This window comes from Anastrepha ludens, chromosome 4, assembly GCF_028408465.1.
Source record: "Anastrepha ludens isolate Willacy chromosome 4, idAnaLude1.1, whole genome shotgun sequence".
NCBI lineage: Eukaryota > Metazoa > Arthropoda > Insecta > Diptera > Tephritidae > Anastrepha > Anastrepha ludens.
The window spans coordinates 8896078-8923886 of NC_071500.1; the positions used below are offsets into that span (position 1 = coordinate 8896078).

Below are 27809 nucleotides of genomic sequence, written 5' to 3' on the forward strand. Positions count from 1 at the left end.
CCAACGGAGGGTGGGTTACTTCTGTTTAGAAAGTTTGAAATTTTGAAGAAGATTTGCTGAATTTTTATAAATTTTGTTCAAAGTTTGAAATTTTGAAGAAAATTTGCTGAATTTTTATAAATTTTGCACAAAGTTTAAAAGTTGGATTAATATGATATTTGTTGTTGACGGAGATATATTTTTATAAAAAATTAATAGACATTAAACAAACAAAAACAAAAGAGATTTGCCCATAACTGGTGAAAATATCGAGATTCTATTATTTTGTCCGTAATTGTATAGGCACTGCCCTCTATATTTTGAGAAAGTTGTATGTAGATTTAAAAAAATTTGCACCTACGTCGCCTACGATAAACAATTTTTTCGCTATCAACGATGCGATGTTTTTCACAGTCACTAATGTCGGCGCATACGGCCCAATGTAAGTAGTTATGTTACTAGTTGGGAACTAGAACCGCACTAGTTCTGAACTACTTTTTCTTACTACCTGGTTCGGGTATTTATCTTCTCTTGTATACCAACTATACCGGCTCTTCATTCGATTTCCGTGGCCGTTTCTGACTGCGACTTCGTTTAGATTTTAAGTATTTCGTTGCAATTTTCAAATTAGGTTCCGCTTGCTGAAAATTATATTGGCCGTTTATTTATATTTGTTAAAGGCGATGTATGTGTAACACTAACTGACTAAATGACAGGAACAATGACATAAACGAGGAGAGGCACACATACGTACACTTGCGTTCAAAGAAATAGTAGCGTTACCAGCTGCCAAATTTTAATTACTCTTTTGTTTTTAATTTTTTTTTTTTTAATATAATAAAAGTGTTGTGACTTCTACAATAAAAGCCATATAATTCAAGGCACTAACTTTTGTACAAATTTTATAAGATTTAGGAAATTAAACAAAAAATAATTATTTAAATTTCAAATTTTTTATTCAGAATTTGTAGAAATGTAGTACAATAGTTAAAATTACAATGAAAAAAATAGAAATGTTAATAATTAAAATTATTAGTAAAACTACAAAATTTCTACATCACAATTTAAAAAAATTATTTTGATTAAACAAAATCGTAAAGAAAAGGAAACACGTGAAGATTATTTTGGCTCAAATTCACATTCAAATGCTGAACATATTTCTCGATTTATTAGTGCTTTTCTTATGTAGTTATGAAAAAATCAGATCCATAAATTGAGTCAGCAAACGTTTATTTTTGAAAATTTTTATTGCCGAGATGTTGCCGTTTTCTTTCATAGACTCGCAAGTAGTTTATATGAAAAAAAAAAATATTATTTTGTGTCATAAGAAATCCATTATTTTTTGCGTAAAATTTTTTGCTAGCACGCAGATGAACTTCGATTATCTCTGTGATTTTATCGACATTTTCTTTAGCATCAAAAATGCCTGAACGAAATCGACGAAACCAGAATTGCACGTAATTCGCCGTTACAGCATCGGCACCAAAAACACCATTCACAATTTCAGCGGTCTGGCTTGCATTTTTGCCTTTATCAAATACTGCAGTTGTTAAATGTATCGAATTTTCTCTTTGTTGACTTCCTGTAACTCAACACTGAATGGAACAAAAAAGAAATGGAAAAAGTATTTAAAAAGAAATTTTAATTTTACGAGTAAGAAAAATTTTTTGGTGTGAAAAATGGTCTTCACATGGACAATGGACACCGATATAGCCGGTTCTACTTAACCGGTTTTGATGAAATAAAATTTAAATGGCGTGGAATTGATGTCGTTATTGTGTGAACTACGATTGTTCAAAGAAAATTTTTTTTTAGTATTTTTTCAGACCTTTTAGGTCCGCCATTTTGTCGTATTTGATTTTTTTGTTTAAGATCGTAGTTCACACGATAACGACATTCACTCTAAACAAGAACCTTTTTGTCGTTTTGATTTCAGACACCTGTGAGTCACGGAATCCGTGTCGCCAGGCGGCATACTTTTTTTGGGAAGATCATTTTTTGAAGGTTGACAACTTTTTGAACTAACCTCGTATGGCCAAAAAATCCCTTAAGCAAAAATAGAAAATCTTTTTTCGTTTTCGTTTTACACGCTTTTAAGAAACACCCAAAAACACCATTTCAAATGAAGCCAGGGCAGGGCCGGCGGAAGAGGAAAATTCCGAGTATTGAGCTAGCGAAACAGAGTTGCTTGAGAATTTAGGCTTGTTCAACAAAGGTGGCGCTTTAAGCTAGGCTAAGTAACATGGAGGGACATTTGAAATGTAAAATTTAGAGAAAATATTATAGTTTGTTTTGGTTTTCATGAATTTTATTGTTATTGAGATAAAAATTTACATTTGTTTCAAGATTCCGAGTATTGGATCCAATACTCGGTGAATTTCGAGTTTTGGGCACCCTATACCAACAACATATCTTTCGCCGCCCCTAAGCCAGGGCCTTGTTTGATCGATGCTTTACGAGAAATCGATCACTACAGCTATCTACCGAGCAAATTTTTGATATATTTTTGCCCAAACTAATATTTAATGTCGTATGCAAAAAAAAAAAAAAATTCTAAAAAATGAAACGAATTTTTCAGCGAGTTCACACTTACACTTTAGTGGTCAAATATTTAACGGGCTGAAAAACTAACTAAAAACTGCTCACATTTAAGTTTTCTGAAAATTTATATTAAAAATAAAAAAATTTTGATTAAATTTTTTTTTAATTTATTAAATTTTTCTGAATTTTGTACCAATTTTGGAACTTTAATTTACATGTTTTTTGCTGTAGAATGCCCAATACTTTTACAAAAACATGAAAAAAGTTCAAACTTCGTAATTCGTTGCGCTCCTATTATTTCGCACACAAGTGTACGTGCACATCCGCAGATATGGCGCGCTACAGTCAGTGACAATAACAAAACTAACCAGACTTCAATAAGCTGCTAGACCTGCTGCTCGCAGCGCTGACTGACTGTTTGTCTGCACTCCATGTCTGTATGTAAAAGTTTGCTTGTTTGCTTGTTTGCCTGTTGAGTGCGTATCTCACAGATACAAATCATGTTTTTGGTGCATACATATGGATGTACACTCACACCTACATATACCATATGTATTCAAGTCACTCTGCCACTATTGCTGGCTACAGGCTGGAGAGCTCGCTGGCGAATGTAGTTTCATGATTTCAACGTGCTTGGCAGTAGCTTAGCGCGTTTGGCATCGTTTAGTTGAGCGGTAAAAGTAACTGTAGTGCGCAACTATTTTTTTTTTTTGAAAATTTATTTTTTCGAATTACAACAATCCGTTTTGTTTTGGTTTACAATTATTTTTTTAGTGTTCCCAAAATCAAAACAAATAAAAACAAATTTAGTTTATATGTAAGTGAATGCCTTGCGCGTGTCTTGCGCTGTAAAATCAAATCCTGTTAGGCGATTGCCAGTCGTCGGCTGTTACGCAGCCGCCTTACGAGCAAATAAAGTTTAGCGCTTTACTTATTTACTTACATAGGCACATACACATACATGTATATGTATGTATGTGTGTGCTGCATTTTATTTTGAAAAAAAAACAAAAAAAAAAATGTATATAAATAAATAAAAAACAGTAATAAAAAAACGCCAACTAATTAAATTGTGCCCCCTTTCATTTTGCCAGATTTATAAATCGTCCCAGCCATACACCAACACATGGTCGCTCCGGCAACAGTGCCAATGGTTCACCGCATCCAATACGCCGCAACAGCAATAAACAAACCAGTGAGAGTTCCTCTTCGGCATCTTCCCCAGCGCCGACGAATCGTCGCAACTCTTCCGCAAACGGCATAAACAGCATAAACAGACCAACTGTTGTGCCACCCATCAACACCGTTGCTGCAGTTGCCGGTGTTACCATCGAGGATGTGGGCTCCGCCTCCTCGGGCGATCACCTTACACATATAAAACTATCACCACTACAAATAATGACCAATTCAGCGACACCAGCCACTGAGCTCCCGCCGCGGGCAAATGGCAGCGCTGCGTTAGGCGAGGGCGAGGCACATCCCGCTGAGGCCGATATGCACGACGAGGCGCATGAGGACACCGGCAACGGCAGTATCGGCGTACAGACCATCATTTCGGGTGAGTTGAACGAGCAGCTCTTGCTGATTTTCCGCCTCTTTTAACTACTGTTATTATGTTTTTGTGAATTTCCTTGTTTGTCTGATTTTTTTTTTGTTGTTTTTTTTCTTTTGCCGATTTGCGTTTTTTTTCTCTTTTACCGATTTGCGTTATTTTTTTATTTTTTTGTATAATTGCATATTCAATTTTTGTTTTATTAAAATCGTTTAATTAGTTTTCTAAGTTGTTCGATGTTTTTGTTGAATGCATTCGAGTTGTAATAAGTTTTTTATGACTTTGGCATGATTTGTTTAGTAGTTTGATTTATCTCTACAATTCGTTTGCATGCCACAGTTTTTGTTGGTATTTCACCATAGCAGAACGAGTTTTCTATTAGTAATCTTCGTGGTTATTTTTCAATTTATCACAAAAAGTCGTCGTATACTTTAGATCGGCTTTAATATTTACTAAATTGCTTTGAAATTAGTTAAGTAACTGCCGTTGAAGTATAAATATTTATAATAAAAAAAGTATGCAACAAACACGTATGTATGTATGTGTGTAGAATGTGCTTGCGTTCACATATTTTACTTACTGCAGCACCTGGTAAACTCTATTAATTAAACGGCCTTGCGTTCTTGCAACGGCTTGCATTGAATCTTTCTATGAACTCGAGCCGATATCACCACCGAAGTGGTATTTTTATTTTATAGCCGAGTTCTCTTATTCATATAGCCGAATTTTGTTCATTTCGAAGGCAATTTCATAATTCCGCGTTTGGAAAGACATTGTTTTTGTAGTCAAAGCATAACAAATTTCTATAAAAAGTTAATGATTGCTGCTGCAGTGACATCCTTGGGATGGATATACATACATCGGGTCGTTCCAGTAACGTATACCGAGCGCCGTCAGAACCATTTAATTTTTTTTTTTGTGTTATGAAAAAAGCAGATCCAGAAACTGAGTCAGCAAACGTTTATTTTTGACAATTTTTTGTCGTCGAAGTGTTGCCAAGCTGTCGGGCTGTCGAAGAAATGGCACATGCAGAAATGAAGCTTCATCTTTTCTGCGCTTTCCTGATATATCATATAAGTTGTGTAATTCTCTTTAACAACAGTTAGGGGTATGCCAATGATCGGGTAGGAGATCTCTGAGACAAATTTAATTCCCTTCCTGGCAAGCTCATCAGCAATTTCATTTCATTTTTTTTCATGATCAGTTAACTTTCGCTTTAAAAAAAGGCTCGAATTTGTTACATTTCAGCAAAGAATCGCAATCGTCAATTCGGTTTAAATATTCGCCTGCGTCGATTCGTGAGACATCCATGCACAACAAACTTTTTCCCGTTTCCAAACGCTTTTCTGCTCATACCGAAGGCGAACAACAGGATATATTTTCCTTCATTATTTACAATGACCTCCCACCGTTTAGGCAAATTTTTAATTCTCTGCTCAAAAAATTATTTGTCCTTGGAGCCAAAATACGCTTCGGTATCCCTTTTTATAGCTTCTTTTGAGGAGTAGTTCTTGTTACTAATAGGGGATTGGAGTCCACGGAGAATCTGGTGGATGCGGCACTAGCTCCCATCCGAGCTCGTTCAGCTGGCCTAATGTTTGCCTTGCGGTATGAGGTCTTGCGTTGTCTTGGTGAAACAAAACTTTGCGTCTATTCACTAAAGACGGTCGATTTTCAATAAGTGCCTCATTCAGGTTTGATAGCTGATGGGAAAAATAATCAGCAGTTATCGTTTAGTTTGGTTCCAGAAGTTCATAATAAGCAATATCGGTCATATCTCACCAAATAGACAGAAGAATCTTCTTGGGGTGAAGGCCATCTCTAGGGGTCGGTTCTGGTGCTTCATCTTTATCTAACCATTGGCGTTTGCGAACAGGATTATTGTGAAGGACCCATTTTTCATCACCAGTAACGATACGTTTCAAAAAACTTTCATTCTCAAGCCGTTACAGCAGCTGAAAACACACATTCACTCTCTGCTGAAGGTTGGCGACGGAAAGTCTATGCGGAACCCATTCTCCCAGCTTTGAAACCTTTCCCAACTGAACCAGGTGCCTGTGAACTGTTCCATGCGATGAATTTAACCTCTGAGCTATCAAATCGACCGTCAAATTTGGCTCAGCTTCCACGAGTTCGAGCAAGGCGTCGGAGTTAAAGACTTCAGGACGAGCAGGGCGCGGGGCATCCTACACGTCGCAGTTACCACTTCGGAATTTTGAAAACCACTTTTGCGTAGTCCTTACATTCACGGTATCCTCTCCGTGAACAGTGTTTATTTCTGCAGCAGCAGTTGTAGCATTTTTACCACTTTTATAAAAAAAATACAAAATATGCCTCTTATACGCGTTCGAAGATTCCATTTTATTTTTTAACAACACGTCCTTCTATCCGCGATTAAAATCACTTGTTGAATGCACAATATATCAAAGAAAATGTAAATAGTTCCGTTATATTCCGCGAATGATATTTTGTATGCAAAAATCGTACTAAAGTAAAATTATGGGTAAAATAAGCACGAACTTATGGACTGACCTGATACACAAATTTGTGTTATGTTTTTAGAAACCTTCGACTATGGCACACACTTTTACCTTTGAAAATTTTGAGCATTTATCTTTATTAGTACTCTACTGGCTATTAGTTTTATATTTCATTTAGAATTGACAGCTGTCAAACGCAATTTAATTCCAACTTGAATTTGTATGATTCGTAAACTGATATGGGAGGTTAATCGTCTGCTTGTTGTTGCTATATTGAAGCGAATATCAGTGGACTAACATAATTGAGTTTCTAGGTTAAGAAATCGCATACATACATACATAGATGTACATATGTATGCAAATCACTTTACATCCCTTTTGCGATTAAACTATATTTCTAAAATAGCAAAAAATCAATTCACAAATGATACGACTAGAAATGCCAAAATACATTTGTATAAGGCTCCTAAACGTATGCTTTAATATTGTGCCTTAATTGAACAAACGCTTTAAGCAGCGATTTAAAAATGCGATAAAGGTGAATTGATTTTTTATTTGCACTATTATTTAAATGGCAGAACAAAAATCCACAACTTGCAAAGGTTTTCCACTTAATTTTTTTTTGTTGAACATCCAGCTGCACTCGTCTGCTTCGTTATTAGCGTAGCTTCTTAAACTTATGAATCTTCAAAACGCCGGGCGGGCGCGTGGGCCATGCCCGACTGCTGAATAGATTTTTGATTATTGCGTTTGCATATGTTTTCTTCCCTAAGGCGAATGTTCGGACCTTTTTTAAATGAAAAAAAATATGTTAAACACCTCAGCGAAAAATGATTGTCAAAAATTGACGAGAATTTTGAGCCAGTTGAAACTTACACTTTGTTATACTAAAATGGAATGGGCTTTCAAACTGCATACGCAGTTTACTACTAAAAAGTCAGCATAAAAAGTCGAAAATATTGATGTTTTTTTTTAAATTTGTTAAAGTTTTTTTTTGAATTTAGTACAAAGCTTGTCCGATGATTTTTGTTGTAAAATGCTCCATCGCCTTATCGGAAGATTTATAGTTTCTGCAAATGGCGTCGTACGTCCATTATATTCGAGACTTCTACTCGTAAGCTATACAGCTGAAGTATTCAAACAGGCAAGCAAATGGCAAAGTAAAGATTTCCATCTCTGAAACTCATTTTCTTTTATTTAATAAGAAAGTGTTTAAAAAATGGATGATTAATTTTGCGCCACTTCGTAGTATGACCTAAAGAGTTGCCGTTGCAAAATTGCAGAGCAGCCACTACAATTTTGTTTGTATGCAAAGGTGTATAGATGCCAGTCAGAATGTGATTTTTGGGAAAACAAACTAAATGCAGAAGTAAATAAAAATGTCTACTCATACAAAAAACAAAAACAAAAATACTCATAATAAATAAGATTGAATAAAGGGTTTATTTACCAACACAATATGAAGAGATGTCTTACATTAAAATTTGACTGAAACCCAGCTCCATATGAGCCGATGAGCTGGCCAGTTCTTAGCCGACAAAATATTGTTGTTGTTTATAAAGGGTGGTTAAATTTCAAGGGGCGATGTTGAATGTGAACCACACCTAAACGTCAACGACACCGTTGGACTCCTTTCTCTGGAATTATTTGAAGGAAAAGGTGTACGTCGATAAGCCAGCAACAATTCAAGAGCTAAAGGATGAGATAATTCGGCACATTAATGGCATAGAACCTCAATTATGCCTCAGCATCATCGAAAATTTGGACCATGGGATGGAGGTAGGCCGCCGAGGCCGCGGCCGCCATTTAGCCAATATTCTGTTCCATACGTAATTAAGCTAAACCAGTATTATCTTAATAAAGAGAAAGGGCAATAATTTCTTAAAAAATTTGTATTTTATTCAAAATCAACACCGGCCCTTGCAACTTAACCACCCATTATAAAGCAGAATCTACAAAAAGTTGAATCAAAATGAGGCGTTCAAAACTAAACAGCTGCCTGGTCCCAGATGATCAGGCAAAAGCAAAGAAAAAAGTCATAACAATAAAAAACGGTGTTTTTTTTTGTCTTCTAATTGAGTTGAGTTCAGCTGACTCGCGTCCAGATTAGTGGCCTGAAGCAATTGTCATACCGGTTAGTTTGATATCACTTGTGAATGGGGAGGGTGAGCTCACGCGCGGGAGGTGTGTGTCTATGCTTACATAAGTATGTATGTATGTATGAATGTAACTGGAGAGGTTGACGGTAAGTAGCTCGCCACATAAAAGTGTGAAGTCAACCAACACTTTTGGGTAATTTTAAGAAATTATAACGGCTCTCCATTCTCGCTCCCTATTCAGTTTATGTTTGTGTGTGTGTGTGTGTGTGAAAATATTACCCAGATGCGAACTGCAGTTGGAGAAATTTGTTTTTATTTTATTTGATTTTTTTTGTATATGTTTTGTGTTGTTTTCTTTCATACTCGAGTAGGCAATACTTTGCCTAAAGGTGTCGCGTAGCTGGCGTAATTCGTTTTTTTTTTTAGTTTCTTAGTTCTTTGTGTGATTTACTGTTGTCATTTAGTGTTATTTTTCTTAAAATACTTTTCACCTTAAATTGTTTCCCATTAAAGCAGCTTTCTTCTTGTTTTGTTTTTTTAATGCTGCATAAAATTTACATGCAAACACAAAAATTGGCTGCAACTCTTACCAGCTGACAATTGGCTTGTTTACAATATTTACATATACATACATACTTTCATATACATACACACATACATACTTGTGTATTTTTGTATATGTATGTGTGTTTGTGTGCACTTGTATGTATGCCTTCTGTGTTCACCTCCTGACATGGCTTTAAGTACCCTTTTTTTGTTACTACTAAGTCTGTCTTACTAATGTGAGTGCTCTTGTGCCACAGCTGGCAGTCAGAAAACACACATAGCTACTCATTTTAAGCGCTTTCCAATTGATTGACAGCTTTTACATTACTTTAACTACTCGTAGTTATTGCAGAGCCATCTTCGATTTGTCCATTACTTCCTTTCGACTATTAAAATGCGTAGCTTTTTTGACTTTATCAAACAGAAAAAAATCGCTGGGAGCCATATCAGGTGGATCAGATGGATTCGGTGGCTTTTGGATAGCATTCGTTTCGTTCTTGGTCAACACTAGGTTAAAAAAAGTGCGTGGAGAGTAGTACACATAACAGAAGTGAAACTTTCAAGGCAGACAAAGAAAGAAGGAGGGACCCGAGAGATAAGGAGAGAGAGAGAGAGAGAGAGAGAAAGAATATATATCTAAATACATTCACAACATTTGCAGAGAATAGAAATAGACAAAATTTACAACAAAACGGAGAAGTTGTCGACCGGTGTAGGTAAACACCGGACACAAACCGTGGCAACAACGCGCACTAACGCGCGAGCGTCAATCACCCACACAAACGCATCAATTCCAGGACCGCAGCAACGGCACGAATTACCGCAAGGCAATACCAATAAATCCGACGCCGGAATGGATAGCACTTTATAGTACGCACAAGCACTAGCCAGGAAACGGAAATAAGCGCCAAAAATTAGGCACCAAAAAAAAAACGACAAAAAAATTGTGACCAAAAACGCCCCAAACAGTAGGCATCAAGGAAATATAACGCCAAAAAGTAGGCACCAAAAATATATTTCCAACAAGTTTGCACCAACAAACAAGCGCCAAAAAGTAGACAGTGTTATTTCTCACAAGAAATTAGCAACAACAAGGAAAAACTCAGGAAAAATAGCCTATAGTATATCTAAGATATATATATAAGATATAGCTCTCTCTCTCATTTTCCTCTACGTTATATCTTTGTTCTCTCTCGCGAAACGAAAATGCTCAAAACGTTGCATGGCCTTGAAATTTTACTCTCCATTCTCGTTCGTCCATCGGCGCCTAAGAAGTTTCACCTCAAAAATCACGGATAATAATGGTACGAATCCTCTCTTTTTTGACCGTGCTTCTTTTTTGATCAAACGCCTCATAACACCCAAATAATAGTCCTTTTTAATTTTCTGACCTTTTGGCAAAAGTGGGTCGGTGTATATACAATACCGTTGTGATCCTTGTTTGACTGAAAACGACGTGGTTTTTTTTGGCTTTGGTTTATGCGGAGCTCTCCCCCCCCTCACCTGATGTCTAGCTTGCTGGGCGTACAAATTTACCTACGTCTCATCTTCAGTTACGAAGTATTTACTGAATGTTCGGTCGGATTCGGTTTTGGAAATCATGTCTTTGGTGATGTCAGCGCGGTTCTTTTTTCCGGTCCCTTGGAACTAACTTTGCAGGAACATAGTGCAAATCCAAATCATTAATTACATGTCCCGAACGGATCTATAAGCAAAGTTCAAGTCCTCTGCCAGTTCTCTGCTGACCTGATGGTTAATTTGCTGTTAGCGATCAACTTTTCTTTCACTGTATTTTGCCAATTATCGATGCATGCCACTCTCGATGTACTCACGATCTCTTCTGAAGCGTTCACGTCACTCATAAATGGCTGTTTTTTTATAGTATCATTACCGAAACAATTTTCCAACATTTCTAAGGTTTTCGCACCATTTAATCTGCATCGCATTTTTAACGCAAAATTTAATACAAACTCGTTGTAAAAAATCAAAAACATGTGCGGTGTAGATTTACTCAAGACGGCGTAACTTTTACAAATGTCAAGCTATGGCGATAAAATTTTGGCAGGAATGTTAATCACAAATGTGGCAATCTATCAAAAACAAAAAAGAAAACAAACCAGTTGACTTTGAGCGGCACCTGGTGGTTGGTGCGGGAACTTTTTAATCAACGTGGTAGCCCAATTATTAAAAAAAATTGGCTACCATAATTTTTTCGCTATACCGAAGCCCATTCGAATAGGCGATATTGAAGCTGATGGTAATTCATATTGAATTTTTTAGTTAACTGGAACTTATGCGAGGGTTGCTTTTTATACTTTTTGCCAAATAATGACAAAGCAGTGAATTAAAGCTGGAAACTGGCTTTAATGTTTTTCAAAATGTTCTCCTTGGAAGTCAATACACTTGAGTATTCGTTTGAACCAATTTTCAAAGCACTTTTGCCACTTAGCAGAGGATACCGCCAAAACGAGCTGCTTAAATGCTTCACCAGTTCACTCAGGCATTGAAAAACGTCCACCTTGCGTTTGCATTTTTGATGTTCAGGAGAACAAAAAGAAATGAGGCTGTAAGGCGGATGACTCATTAATTCGATATTTTAGGTGATCAAAAACTTTCTTGTGTGAGCCGATATGTAGGAGCTCACATTGGCTTGCTTTTGGTCAAGGATGTCTCGTCTTTGATTGGTTGATTTAAATTAATTCTCCGAAAACTTCTGGCAAACAAACTTCTTGTGTACCTCTCAGAATTGGCTGTTTCAGTAGTGCTGCAGTTGCAACATGACCAGATTTTCTGAAAAAAAAAACAGAGTCGACCATTTGCGTTGAGTTGCTTCTACCGCGCACAACTTTTGTTGAATTAAGTTCATCTTGGTACAGCCATACTGTCAATTGCTGCTTTATTTCCGGCTCATGTGCATAAATCCAAGATTCGTCACTTCTCACGATGTCATAGACGTGCCACCGCTTTTGAATTCCTTCAATATTTTTTCACAGAAATCGATAGGAGTTCCTTTTTAGGTGATTGTAAAATTGTGAACTTCATCGGACTGCATTTCACTGCAAAGTAACTTTTTTGTCGAGGAAATGTCGAGAAGAATTTTAAGATTCAATCTGATTAAAATCCAAGCGACACATTGCGTTTTTTTTTACGAAATTTTGTTCCTTGTATTCTGTTAAAGTTAATAAAAGATAAATAGTTGGAAAGAAGTATTATTTTCTTTGAATTTAAATGTTTAATTAACAACAAATAGAGAAACAAATTTTCTCTAAATCACTTGGGGATATGTGTTTTGACTTTTATTAAAGTCAGCATTTCAAAGTGATCGGCGTCGTGTGTAACTGGTGTCGTGGTATATTTACAATCCCTGAGAATGAAAATAGTATTTTAACGGCGCCATGCAGGCCAACGTTAAACTCGAATTTTAGTATTCAATCTGGGCTTCTGGCAGTGCTAATGAAATTTGCCTTAGAACTCAACGCTGTTGAACTCCATGACTGTAAGAGAGGAGTTCTGTGCGCTGCATGGCCTTGACTGCCTAGGTTTCCTAAGGCTTTTTCTCCAGATTTTTGGCAATGACTGCAAAATTAAAAAAAAAAATACTTTTTTCTGAACCTAATAATTTTTTTATTAGGCTAAAAATACTTCATATATTCATAAATTATTGCAGCTGAAATGTTCAAAATACTTTGTATTATTTGTAGTTTTCTCCAGCTTTATTTTGTATGCGACATGGCATTTTTTTACTAATTCTCTCTGGCTATATGTATGAGTAGTAGTTTGCTAGGTTGTGGTTCATTTCTATATATTAACAATCACTCAAAACGATTAATTTTTTAAATGTGGCCTACTTTGATCTCTATTATCCCTCCCCTGAACTCCTTGCACTATTACAGGCAACATGCAAATTAGCTACCTACCATACAGCTTCATCGGCAAGCGCTTCTAAAATTCGATAATTGATTTTAATAATAACAATAATAATAACAAACTAGCAATAGTTAGGTAGATCAAACTTTTGCTACAATTTGTGCTGTACGCCTTGAGTTTGTGCTAAATTTTATTTGATTCCAAAATTATTGCAGTTAATCTTTCGCATGCGACCAGCTGCTTCGTTTTGCATATCCCGTAAATCGTCTACACTTTCAACAGTTGCTGCTTTGTTATTTCAAGCCTTGTCGAGGCACTACAATCTAAAGGGAGGATGGTTGGTTTATTTTTAAATCTGCTATAGAAAATAACGTCAAATATTTTCCAATGGTTTTTACTTCAATAGAGGAAGTTTTACTTCAATAGAGGAGTATAAATTGACTTCTAAAAGTCTCACAAAAAGCTCCGTCAATATTCGTTTTAAAGCTGTGGATCCTTTGATCTTTTCATGCCAGCATTGCATACAAGAGGACTTATGATTTATCTATTACTGAAAGGTGGCCGCGGTTAAAAAAGTTTGTGTTATCATTTTAATTTTTCGTGACAAGTTAACTTACTTTCCACCTGTCCACTCGAGCAAAAACACGAGTTATTTATTTTTCATTTTCTTATCAGAAATGTTATCGAATATTGGTAATTTAGATACCAGCAGAGATACCAAATAAATTGAAAAAGTGCATTCAGTTGTCTAGTTTTTTTTTTTTTTTTTGTTTGTTCTTTTTTTGTTTTTGTTAAATACGACTATGCCCGCACACACTCTGCTACATTGGTGCCAGTCTTATGCAGTACTGTAAACAAGAAATGTACAGAGAAATGTTACACGCATACATACTTAGTGCTGCCATAAGTTCTGTTACAAGTTAAGTGCGTTATAAATATGAAATCATAATTTTTTTTTTTTAATGAAATTCGTTTTATTTAATCATGCAAATATTAAAGAAAAAAATTAAAATTCTCCTTCGAAATGGTCACTATTTGCCTTTACACAAGCCTTCAACCGATTAGGCCTTTCAGCTATTGCAGCACGCGCGGTTTCCATGAATATTGACGTCGCTGCTCGCACGAACGATTGTTTGAGACTCTCCAAATTTCTGTGAGGTCTTCGAGAGGCAATGTTCTCCAATGCTAACTAAAAATTATAGTGCAATAGACTTCCATTCGACCAATCTTCTGCATCTTTGAACCCAGGTATATACTTTTTCAGCCACTGTTGGGTGATTTTTGCCTTATGGGCTGGAGCGGAATCTTGCTGGAAGATTTAACGCTCTCCATTGAAGAGCGTACTGCTCAACTACTTTACCACGCCTTCTAAGACATCCTCCTGGTATACTTTTGCTGAACCACTTTTTCGCAGAAATGAAGAGATGTAACGCCTTTGCAAGATTCTCCCACTTATCCGTTACGGAGTTGGATGGTGGCCACGCTGAACCCTTGGAACAACATTTGTTCCGTCTTTAGAAGTTTTACCATAGCTTTTGTCATTTTGCTTAATAAAAACTTCTTCAACAGTGAAATTTTTCCCATCTGTGAAAAGAATATTTTCATGGCCGTTGATCGCGTGCCACCGAAGAAGCTGCTTGCATCTGTCGAGTCTAATTTTCTTCAAGCGTCTTATCAAAAGATCACCAGTTGAGAGATGGCGGACTTTCATGTGGATATCATCTCTAATTAGTCCTGACATGGATCTGGTCGATACTTGCATTTCCCTGGGCATGATTTTCTGCTTTCTAAGAGGATTTCTGCGAATTATTTCTCGAACCGCAAAAATAACGCAACTTTTTTCTGAGAATTTGCATTTTTTCGCATTTTTTCTTGCCTTAGCATTATAAAATTTGTCACAGAATTTATGGCAAGACTAAGAATAAAGTATAGTGAAATATAAACTAAATCTTACTAACGGTGAGGGTCCGTCCAAGAGCGGTGACCACTCAAAAGAAGGTAACTGCTTCGGATATATAAGATTTGATATAGAAAAAAATGTCCGCTCAAGGGAGGTGTCCGTCTAATGGAGGTACCTGCTAGGAGAGGGTACACTGCGCTTATATTTCTTCAAACAAATATTGAGAATTTTTCGTACAATACACCTTTTTTTTTTGTATCATCGCAAATCTATGATCCTTCTGAGGTATAACATCGCCTGAAAGCGGCTGCCTCGAGGTGGTAATTTCAGTTTTTGAAAACAATTAAAAAGTCACAATGATAGCCTTGTAAAATGGTGCTTTGCTGTTTTATTGTTAAACCTGCCTTGAACTCATCAAATAAAAATACGAAAGTTAAATATTTGGAGGCCACTAAAAAAGTTTAAATCCTATGTAGGTAGGTAGATAGGTTGAGTGGTTGTCGTAAAGACACACTTAGACCTTTCGCAGTTCTATTGTGATACCACTGGAGCTTATCCTAACCCTACGTGTTCCTTTTCAAGCCATCCGGTAACTTTAATAAACGAGCACAGCTTCGTTAGTTTTAGATGGGCTATATCCGCTACATCAGTTAAAACTCCTATGTTAATAATGAAGATTTTTCCCATCAAGTCCTTTTAAAATAATTGAAAATACAATACATCTGTTTTTGCTATTTCATTACCTAGAATTGCAAAAGGTTTTTTTTTTTTTTTATGCCTCAAAAAATTGTGTAATTATTGAGAAACTCAACTGTTGTGAACAAAGATTAAAATCGAAGATTCACACTGCGTTTTTTTACGAAATTTTCTACCTTGTATCTTGTCATAGTTAATAAAAAGTAAATAGTTGGAAAGAAATATTGTTTTATTTTAATTTAAATATTAAATTAACAACAAATCAACAACAAACTAGTTTTCTCTAAATCACTTGAGGAAATGTAATATACTTTAACTTTTATTAAGTTCAGCATTTCGAAGCGATCACATTTTAATGTAATTGGCGTCCTGGTGTATTTACAACCGCAGGAAATGAACGTTAAGTTCGACGAAAAAATCTATATTCTCAGTAGACATTTTTAGCATTAAAAATTTAATATGAAATTAAAAAAAATGTAAAGCGAATAAATTAAATTCCAGAAATAATCAGTATTTATTTCGAAATCAGTATATCTGCGTCTGTATTCAAACCAATAGAAAACTCTGTTACATTTATACTGAGATTGGCGCTGTTAAAACAGCAGCGAACTCTGCTATCTGTCTAACAGCTGAGAACTCAAATAGAAACCAGAGAATGTTAATGCATTTGATGCATCTGCTGTCAATGCATTCTCATCAAAAACAGTTAACGTAGTTTGCTATCTGTCTATCATCAGAGAATTAACATTCTCTGGCAGCAGCACCTGCTTAACAGAAAACTCAAGGAAATCAATAACAAATTCACGCCGTTGGCAGAATTCTGTAAATTGAAGAGCAACAGTGCTGTGTATGCTTCATTTGTAATAACTACAGCAACAAATTAGTCCCATATGATATTAGTGTAGTGCGAGTAGTGAATTTAATGTAGATTTCTCTGATTTGATTTTCTGCTTAATGATATTTTAAATGGCAAATTAAGTTAGGATCAAGTAGAAATGTAAAGGCCTTTTATAGGTGATTCCTGTTTCGTAACTCTTATTAAGATTTCTTTATGCACATTTGGTGTTCGATAGATAGATAATTATACGGACACGACCTGAAGGTTAGGTTAGGTTATGGTGGTAGTCGGTCTGAACGACTACCACTACTGAACGTTGTGATACCACTGTGCTACACGGGAACCTCATTTATCGTCCTTCGTGGAACCATTTTGTGGCTCTTATGAAACGTAGTATTGATGCCAACCCCACGTCAGACAGTTCTGTAAGAGAATTAAAAAAGTATTTACCTAGACAACCTGCTCTGATTTTAGCTAGGACTGGACAATTGCAAAGGAAGTGCTCGACTGTTTCTTCCTCTTCCTCATCTCTGCAACTTCTGCAATATTCATGGGAGAAAACTCCTAGTCTCGAGGAATGCCTGCCAAATAGCCAGTGACCGGTTAAAGAAGCCACAACCTTCGAGATATTGTCTCTTGAGAGACTAAGCAATTCCTTTGTTCTTTTCTTGTTTATTTGCGGCCATAGTAGCCTAGCTGTAAGACACGTATCTTCATTTCTCCATGACCTATTGGCCTCTAGGATAGTGTGGTTTTTTATTATTAGTTTACTCGTGGCCAAAGGTATTCTAATAGTACTTTTATCACTGAACAGTTGAAGAGCAGTACCTTTTCTGGGTAGCTCATCGGCTTTACAGTTTCCCTAAATATCTCTATGTCCCGGAACCCAAATAAGGTTGACCTTGAATACGTCACTAATATCATTTAGAGCTGCCCGGCATTCCTGTGCAACCTTCGATCTTAGTAAAGCCTCATTCATTGATTTGATGGACGCCTGGCTATCCGAGAATATATTTAGAGTCGTTTTTTGTTACGGCGTGCATATTTAGATATGTAACCACTTCTTTTATAGCTAGTACCTCTGCCCGATAGACGCTGCAGTAGTCTGGTAGTCGAACGGATAGTTCCAGTCCTAATTCCTTCGAGAAAACTCCATAGCCAACCTTATCGTCTAGCTTGGAACCATCTGTGTAAAAATTTAATTTCCCCCCCCTGCTCCATGGTATTGGTGTCTGCCACTCCCTTCTTGACGGTATACTCGTCTTGAAGAGCCTTTCAAAGGTCTAGGGATAGAGCAGTCTATTTCTTGTTTGTGACTGTTCAGAGCGTGCAAAATAGAAGCGTGGCCAAACCACCGGTCTTTCCATAGCGCCATACTTTTGAAATTGAGCGCCGAGACGGCGGCCACGTATATCCCTACCAGATTTAGGGCAGGTAAATTGATTAGCACTTCCAACGCTTTGTTTGGGGTAGTCCCGAAAGCGCCAGAGATGCATAAAAAAACTGTTCTTTGGACCTTACATATGATTTTAGCGTAAGTCGCCTTTTGAGCAGATGGCCACCATACAAGTAGTCCATACATTAAGAATGGCCTAACTACAGAAGTATAGAGTCAGTGCGTAACACGAGGTGTTAGTCCCCATTTGATGCCGACCGCTTTTTTGCAAGTATATAATGCAACGTTGGCCTTCTTTACGCTTTCCTCAATATTAGATTTCCACATGGGGTGCTTGACATTCTCTTTCAAAGGAATCTCCACACCCTTAAAGATTAGCGGGGAGATTATAGGGAGCCTAGGTTTCTTTGTAGAGAGAATTATTTCAGTTTTTGTGAGATTTATATCGAGTCCCCTGCTCTCAGTCCAGCTGCTAAGTGTGGCCATGTTAAAGCGCAGAATATACAATACATAAGGGTGTTAGGATATTTGCCTTTAACGCCAATTGCTAAGTCATCTGCGTAAGCGTAAGCGACCTGAAAAAATAATGTTTAATAATTTATAATTATGTAGGGAACTTTTTTTTGATACTTCAATCTAACATTTCGAAAATCTGGTAATCAGAATTAGTAAAGTATAAGAGGTTTCGCCTTTACACCATTCACTATAGAATGCCTGATTAGAATTTTTTTTATCGCTAGTTTTGCTCGATAAAATGTCATTTATTCTGCTGAGTGTGAATGTTCATTCTCTTAATAAAGAATGCATTATTTTCGACAATATTTTTACAAATTTTATACATTTATCAAAATTTAACTGCAACTCTATAACTATTCTATACATCCAATATTATTTGCTATGCTGTCTTATGCGGATTTCTCTATCGGTATGCCACGTTACGCCATTTCTCGCCCTCACATACTCACAGCCACAGAAGTCGTGCACCAACGCAAACACGATGCCAATACCCATAAAACTCCTCCTAATACTATCATACGATCCATCACCAAAACAACCACAAGCACCATTACAAGCGCCATTATATCAAATAAGACGCCAACGCATGTAAATCAACGTAATCAACAGCATTATCAACACCAACAGCAACAGCCCTACAATAAAAGCAACAAACACACGAGCTTTTTCAGCCACAATAACAGTACTTTTAACAGTAATAGTAATAGTAACAGCAACAACAGTTATGCCATGCCCACTGAAACATTTTTGCTTAAACAAAAAAATGCAATGCTTGCTGTTAGCGGCGCGGCCACTAACACAAACGTGAAAAAGAAGCCATTATCACCACTTCAGATCATACCCATACCAACATCACCAACAACGGCGCATCAACTGAGTCATCAGCAACACTCGCAATCGACGGACGTAGGCGGTAGCCAACAACAATCAGGATATTTAACACAAATGCCGCCAAATCGAAGGCAAAGTCCACTTGCGGCTGCGCCACCTTCACCATTCTCACTGGCACGTTCACCGTTATCACCGTGCTCGCCACATTATGTGCGTCCGACGAAGGCGTCTCGTTTGCGGGCAGCCGCTTTGGGTGAGTTCTAGTCCAGGTTTAGCCTATCTCGGGGACTCATAGTGGTTGGACGCGTCATTAATTCATATGCATTTATGTGGTAGCATAATTTTAGGTGCAGTAGGGGAATTTCATTAATAACACTCATTCATACTGCATAACTGACTCATCTCGCCTGTAAATATGCTTTAAATGTGATTAATGCAAAATTAACACTCAGCTCGTAGGTCAGGCGCATCCCCACCCAGAGTATGCTTATTAATCACTTGGCCGCTGCTAACGCTAACATAAGATTTGTGTACAGCGCGAATGCCACTTTGGGCGCTTAACAACTGTAAAAAAATTTATAATATTTTTAATTCAACTATTAACAAAGTTGTATTATAAAAATTAAATTTTACGGTTGTTGAATATTTAATAATCCGGATCAGTTTGTGTTAAACGACCTTGTCCAAGTAAGACGTGTTTAGATGTCTTAATCTGATTGAAAGTGTAAACGATTATTAATTAATTGGTGTAAATGTAAGCTCCCGTGTGTACGTATGTGTTGTCTAACACCCAGAAACTGCTAAACACTCACAATAAAGATAGCCCTCAAATGCTTTCAAACAAATCCTATAGCTTACGCTTTTACTCAGCCCCCTTACCTCTTGCCAATCTTTTACTTTTCTTTTTGTATAACTTTCTTCCTTCTATCCGGTCAACTTGTGCATGTTTGAGACTAACTTGACATTACTAACCAATCATCTCTCCACCCTGTTCCATTCCTTTGTCTCTCTCTCTCTCTCTCTCTCCGGTGCAGATAAGAAAAAGTGTGAAGACGATCCACTTCAGCGACCACGTTCTCCATGTTATGGCTCCGCCTCTTCGCCCCGTTCATCTGCATCGCCAAAACATCAGTTGTCACGCCTTTCGACAAGCTCATCTTCAGATAATCCACACATAACGGCCAGTTCCGAATCGGACACAAAGCTAATCGGCGACTCATCACGGGCAACAATTGGCAGCCTATATTCAACATCATCAAATGACTCACCAACAGCCACCAAAAAGCTCGTGCCCTCAGTTTCGGTATCGGTCAAACAAAATCTCAGCGAAATGCAATTCAATGGCGATATCAGTGCATCGGGCAGTCCAAAGAAAACAATCGGTTCTAGACTGAAGAAAGCACGCACTATTCCCTCCCCCTCCACCGAGTGTACTGCCACATTTACTCGCTCCGCTGGTCGGCTGTCGACTGCCGATGAATCTGATTCGCATTTGATGTTGAAGGCCGGAAAGTCTATACGTCCACGTACCTCCACCATGAAGTCTGCCAAATCGAAATCGATAAGTGATCTGAAAGCTAGCAGCGCCGAAAACTCACCCAACAAGCTGGAATTGAGTCCGGTGGATAGTGCAACTGTAAGTTTTCATACGAAATAATTTTTTTTCAAACAATCTTTATTGAAACATATTTTTTTGTTTGCTCTCCTCTCTGCAGCAGCCCAGTAGTCCAAGGGAAGATCGCGATAAATCATCGAAACGAAAATCGAATTTGAATCGCTCGCTCAATGATGAGGCCACCCTGGATAGTGGTGAGTTAGCAAGTGCCGTGGACATAATTTCGTATTAAACTTGGTTGAAGTGGAATTATATCATTTTAATTTTTTCTTATAGTAATCAATCTCAAATATCTGCTGCTAACCGCAAGATTAAGGAAAAATAAGCTTTTTTTAAGTATGTATTGACACGGTTTTAAAGAGTTCTTCTACACTCAGACAACAAATACGCCACTGAATTGCAAATCTTTCAAAGTACTGCTCGTAAATTCCGAAAAAAAAAAATGGTTTTAAACGCTGGCACACAACGAGCGAAACTGTCAAACTGTCGCTTGCTGCTGAATAACTTTATCCTCCTCCATTAGACTACGGAGGACCGCGTTTTTGTAATTTCCTTAAGTTCTCTCAGAAAGTACTTTTTATCCAAGTAAAAGTGGGAAATATTTCTCAGCCAACGACTGTTAGTCCTTTCTGAACTCCAGATAGTCTAGGCTCGAAGAATCAATGTTGAATACAGGAGGCGGCTCAAAATATTCTCAAATTAATAATGCCGTTTTATCTCATGACGGATCTTACTCATATATTCTCTCACTCTCATATATTCTCAGCAAACCGAAAAAATTTCTGTAGTTTGGTATTACTATTACACTAACCATTAACCATTGGTATTACTATGGCCTTGGGCCGATTTGCCTGCGAAATATCAGAAACCTCAAGTGGCATGCGCGTAGGCGAATGGTCTGGTGCGTGACTACCATTCGAAAGGAAGTACACAGTATCGAATCTCTGGGCGTAAAACATCAAACGACAGAAACTTTTTTTTTATAGCGGTCGCCCCTCGGCATGCAATGGCAAACCTACGGGAGTATTTCTGCCATGAAAAAGCTGCTCATCTAACCCCATCTGCCGTTCGGAGGCGTTGTAAAATTGTAGGTACCTCATTTGTGGAAAAACATCAAGGTGCACAGCATAAATTGGAAGAGCAGCTCGGCCAAACACCAAATAAAAACACATTAGTCGAGTCCTACAGAGAGCAGAGCTGTGGCAAAGTAGGTGTTCCAAAGTATCGCTCTGATTTAATCCCATTTTGGCTGCGTCATGTGAGGCGCGACAGTTTCCCATCAGCACTCCAATCAATATTTTGCAGTGATAAAATAAAGTTTGCAGTTTTGGTATTCCAAGTCCTTGGCAGTTTTGTACAAGGTGAAGTGTTCTCATATCAACTGCGTTTCCAGAGCTAGTTCTTCATTTAGTTCCGTTTTCAGAAAGGGTATATGTCTGACGTACTCAATTTCGGCAAGCGAATATCTGCCTTAGCCAGCTCATCAGCTTTCTCATTTCCTTCTATTCCTTTGTGTCCTGGTGTCCAGTAAATAGTGACTTACCCATTTCCGAAGAGTTCATCTATTTTGGAGCTGCATTGTTGAACGCATTTCCGAGTGTTAGTGCAATGAACCATGATTGCTTTAATAGCTGCTTGACTATCAATGAAAATGTTTGTCCGAGCGTTAAGAGGAGTTAATGCCAGAGCTTAGTTAGCTGCTTCTGGTGCAGCAAATATTTCTGCTTGAAATATACTACAGTAATTTGGGTATCTGAAAGACTTTTACTTCTACAACTTCCGCCATTCTGGACCCATGGCGAGTAACTCGGTTCGTTTTGAAGCCATTTTCGACAAGCTAGACTATGATTTTTGTGGGCTTTTCAAATTGTTTTATAAAGTCGGATCAGAACTCTTGCATTCGACTTCAAGGATGAGCTCATAAAAATGTCTTCTCAATGGCTAGGCGATGGTTTAGTCTCAATCAAAATGTTACTTAAAATCAACCCGTAGTTTCTTCTACTTTCCTAGATACGAATTACTTTTGTTGCATTCACTCTTAGTGAGCCACCAGTTATTGAAATTCTCAAATGCGATTTCTGCTATTGAAACTCCCCAGAAATGGCCCGGCGTAGCTCACGGTGGATGTTGTTTTTTTTTTTTTGAACAGTTCAGTCAAGAAGCACCGAGTTACCAAATCTCCTAAAGCACTCAGTCTAAAAAGTCCATTGTATTCAAAGCTCTGGAAAATAAAAAGGTAGTAGCCCAAGGAGGAAAGGAGAGAAGTAATAGAAGGAAAAATATATGATAGAGCAGGGGTAGCTAGACCCGTGAGAATTTTCTTAGATTCTTTGGTAAATCTGAGAGAACATACCTTACTCGTTCTGATGACATCGGAACCCAAATTCACAGCCTTGTTCTAATAAAGGCAAAACATTCACTGAGAAAAGTTCAGTGCTATCCGCCTCCTCTAAGCTAGACAGGCAAATCGTGTCCTCAATGATTCCAATGGTAGTCATATGTTAACCCCATGGATTGCGTCTTATAATTATATCGGCCCCGACCATCAATCGAACGTCTTTCCTTTGAAGTTTTAGAAGAAAGTTCGACAGTTTTCTGTTCGAGCTTGCCACGAAACACTTTGCAGTTTTGCAGCGTTCTAGACCGGGCCATCACTCTTTATGTGAATTGCATACATAATCGCTGATCCATTTCATGATTCCTGCCAAACTGATTCCGATTATTGGCTCTGGTCCTTGTGCGGTATACACTGATCCACAGTTGGCCAATTCATCGGCAATTGCTTTTTCTTGACCACCGAGGTGTCCTGGAATCCATATAAGTGCAAGCTTATTTCCCCTTGCAACAGAATTAAGCTTATTCTTACATTCTTGAACAATCTTTAATGTTACTTCGCGATTTCCAGGGTATTCAGTGCATCCTGACTGCCACTAAAGACTCCAATTTATTTCGCGCTCCATCTCCTCTCAACTATCCATTCCGGCAAAAATTTCCGTTTGGAAAACAGTTGCTATTCCTCTCTTAGCTTAATGGCACTTATTATGATATTTTCGTTTAAGTGCCACCCGGTTCCAGAATCTATTTCATGCTGGGGCCCATCGGTAAAGAAAATATCTGTCAAACCTCTTTGAATGCACTTTGACATAAAATTTCCTACCAAATGCAACTATGGGTATAAGGTCGACCTTAGGTGCCAAAAACCGTGAATACTGCACATATTTCTCTGCGTCTCGAAGTCCCATCTTCGTGCCAGAATCCATGTTACTTCCTGTTGTATCTTAAGATACAAGGGGAGCAAATCAAGCATACCATTTAGGACATCACCGGAGGTTGTACTTATGGCACCCGTAATGCATAAACATACACTTTTTTACAGTCTGTCTAGTTACCGAAGTGTGAACTTAATCATAGTCCGTTGCCACCAAAACAAATAGGCATAAGGGATGATTTGTCTGATAGGAGCTGTGTATATCCAGACCACAGTAGGTTTCAGACCCCACGTTTTGCCAAATGCTCTATGGCATTGTTGAAAAATCCTTGCTGCGTGATTTACCTTCAGCGAAATTGTGTCTCCCAAGTCCGTTTCTTATCCAAGACCTCTCCCCGATAGTTAACTTTCTCAAAAAGGCTGAGTTTCACACCTTTTCAGTGCTGGAAGACTAAGTCCATCCAATTGTCGCTTTCTCGTGAACAAGACTAAGATAGCTTGTTTTAAATTATTGCTACATATTTGCGCAGTAACTCACTTGAGTGCTCTAAATATCCCAAGAAAAAAGCAAGAAACTCAGGATAAAGCTGGGTTCAATTGCGCGTATATGCCTTTCTTTCGACTACAGTTGAGCAAGATGTCTCAACTTTGTCCGCGCTATAGCGCTACATTCAAGGAAAAGGTGCATTCTAGTTTCCTGGATCGAGTCGCTGAAATGGCAATTATCAATGGATCATATCCCGATCATGCAGCAGATGACTACGCAGTCTGCAGTGCCCTGTGAGATTACTCGTGAGCTTACTCACTTTATCCTGAGGAGGGCTATGAGTTTTTTAAACCTCTTTTGGTTGAACCTCCGAATAAGGATTTCGCCTGTCGTAACCCCATAATTTGGTGCCATCAAACCGCCCTTAGCCCTAGTTCTTCACTCCTAAGCTTCTCCTCTATGGTGTGTTGTCCCATATCACGGAAGGGCTCGGGTGGTATTAATGGCGCGACAGCAGCCTCTCGCTCCATTGCGTTCGCTATATCGTTTCCAGTTATACCCCTCCCTGTGTCTTAGGACCCAAATTAGTCGGATGCGATTGTGCGTTCCTAGTAGATTCAGTTTCTCGATACACTCAAGAACCAGTGAGAACTTAATCTCACAGGATGATAGAGCCTTGAGTGCCGCCTGACTGTTGCTCAGAATGGCAATTCGCTCATCTCTGTCTATCTCTGCACATCGGCAAATGGCATACATCTCCGCTTGGAAGATGCTTGGAAAACTACCCATCGGCACAGATCGCTCTTGGTTATGTGGATTAGTGTGACAGATTGACGGAAAGTCCTTGTCTCGTGCACCAGTCGTTGCTTTCATCCAGAATTCAGAATGCAAAGCCTTCGTAGAGATTTTGCCGATGTTAGCGCACAGACATCGACCGCATACACTTAGACATGAATCCGAGTTCCTGCAATAGGTTCCGTTAATAGGGAGATGCAATCCAATTTTGATTTTGAAAAATTCTTTAAAAAACAAAAAAAATTTTTTTCAAAAAAAAAAATTTAAAAAAAACAAAAAAAAATATTTCGAGTGGTGAAAATCTTATGAAAATGAGCCTTATTTTTTTAAGCAGTTTTAATAAACCTTTTGGCTTATACAACAAATATTCTTCAAAATAGGACATTTGAACCTCAATACACCGCTGGTAGCGGTCCTTCCACTGCAGGAAACATTTTTTAAACTCATCCGCCGGAATCGCGTTCAATTCGGCTGTCACAGTTTTTTGGATCGCCTCGATGTAGTCGAAACGCCTCCCCTTCAGCTTTCTTTTCAGGCGCGGGAACAAGAAGAAGTCCGGAGAGGACAGGTCTGGGCTGTGGAGAGGGTGGGGAAGCACCGGAACTCCCATCTTGGCCAATGTAGAGGTGCAAAGGGAAGCGGTGTGCGCCGGCGCATTGTCGTGATGAAGGGTCCAATTGTTGACGAGGTCGGGCCGAACCCGGGCGACGCGTTTTATCAGCCGAAGGAGCACTTCTTTGTAAAATGCCGCATTTACAGTGCTTCCTGAAGGTGCAAACTCCTTGTGGATGATGCCTCGAGAGTCGAAAAAGATGAACAGCATGGTTGATCGCTGCATTTTCGCCACTGCAAAATCCTAACACACTTTTAAAACAGCTTTCCCGCGCGGAGCGATGTTGACTGCAACGCTGTTGCCAGCGAACTGGGACCGGTTTCTAGTGGAAGGTCCAACGATCATTTTCCCCCACCAGCCGATTCGGTTGATCGCTTGGCAGACGCTCCGCGTGGGAAGGCTCATTACTTTTCAATCAAACCCTGTACGCACTTCCGAATGGTACACACGCACCAATCCATGCGGCTCTAGCGGCATGACTCATTTTGCGCCACTTTGTATATACATACACACATACATACATACAAGTTCATGACCTTTTCGATAATCACACTCGCCTAGGTCACAAAAAGTGCGGTTAGCTACCGAATTTTTGTAGGTTATTTAATTGCCTACATTACATAAAATCACATAAAACCCCATTATCTTGCGTGAAAACAATAATTGACTCCGAAACATAATTTACATAACAGAAAAAAATTGCGCCATATTAAATTTTATTTGTGCAAAATAATTGCGCTGTCTCTTAGCTTCTGGCTGCCGGTGATTACGTATGTACATATATTAGGCCGTTGTCTGGCATAGGTCTTGGTTCAATAAATACGCGCTTCTACTACTCACACACACACACACAGGTACATCGCATAGGTAGCATATTTGTACGCGCACAACTCGAACATTCCACATTAGGCCAATGCCATTTCACGCCCTTCTCCACCACCACCCACCATGCATCCCTCGCCAAATTACCATAAAAAGCTCGACAATTTTCCTATGAACAAATTCATTCGAAATACCATTTACACACATAGATACATATATGCATACATACACGTAATATTACGTCCATATGTATAGTATGTATGTACGTACGAGTATGTCTGGCTCCGCTATGCGTGCAACACTTTAGATATAATAGTTTAGTAGTAATCGCAGAATTTGTGTCAATACGCTTCAGTACGCACCACAATTTTTCCGGCCGTGGAAAATTCTCCACTCAAACATTCATTCTGTCTGTGGCGCGTGTGAAAGGACACATAGAAATATGCCGCAATTACGTAGAGCCGAGAAATATATGAAGCATTTGCATTTGCGTTCCTTTATCCTGTGTCAATCCTGCGATCGCTTTTCAGTACTAATCCGCGTCACTTGTGTTAAATATGTTGTGCTATGCGACAACTTGGCATGTGAGTTTGCATACTGTATATAAATTCCGTTTTTTTCTTGTGTTCTCTGTTGGACTTTCTTTGTGATACGATTTTTTTTTTACATGCTAATCCAAGCTCCTCGATATGCATAACCTAACACGAAACAATGTTATTGTACATAAGTATTTCTAACATTGCTAAAGGGCTAAGTGAGTGTGAAAAAGTGATATAAAAGATATATAAAAGTGAAATAAATGGAAGACCAGATACTATAATTGGTTAGCACGACGGGATACGAGGTGTGTTCAAAAAATAAGGGGAACTTTCAAATTTCGCAGGCTACGTAGACTCGACTTTCGATTGTTATTTTTTTTTATGTTAGTGCACTGTCTCGAAGGTATGTCCACGGTTTTAGGAATATAGCATCTTTAGTTTGTTTGTGAGAGCCATAAAAAAGACAAGTGTTTTGCGTGTTCGGCGATT

General features: G+C 38.2%; 1 protein-coding gene across 5 annotated transcripts in view; it reads left to right on the forward strand.

The window, feature by feature from the left end:
* Positions 1-27809, forward strand: part of LOC128862571 (pneumococcal serine-rich repeat protein-like) — a 160382-nt gene that overhangs the window by 68735 nt on the left and 63838 nt on the right. For 2 of the 5 annotated variants that reach the window (XM_054101281.1, XM_054101279.1), the window contains 5 exons: positions 3615-4078; positions 18862-19494; positions 20276-20877; positions 20957-21050; positions 21133-21192. In XM_054101281.1, the coding sequence (XP_053957256.1) occupies positions 3615-4078; positions 18862-19494; positions 20276-20877; positions 20957-21050; positions 21133-21192 (1853 nt within the window). The remainder of the gene's footprint in view (positions 1-3614; positions 4079-18861; positions 19495-20275; positions 20878-20956; positions 21051-21132; positions 21193-27809) is intronic. The other 3 variants (XM_054101280.1, XM_054101282.1, XM_054101283.1) reach the window with 3 other exon arrangements.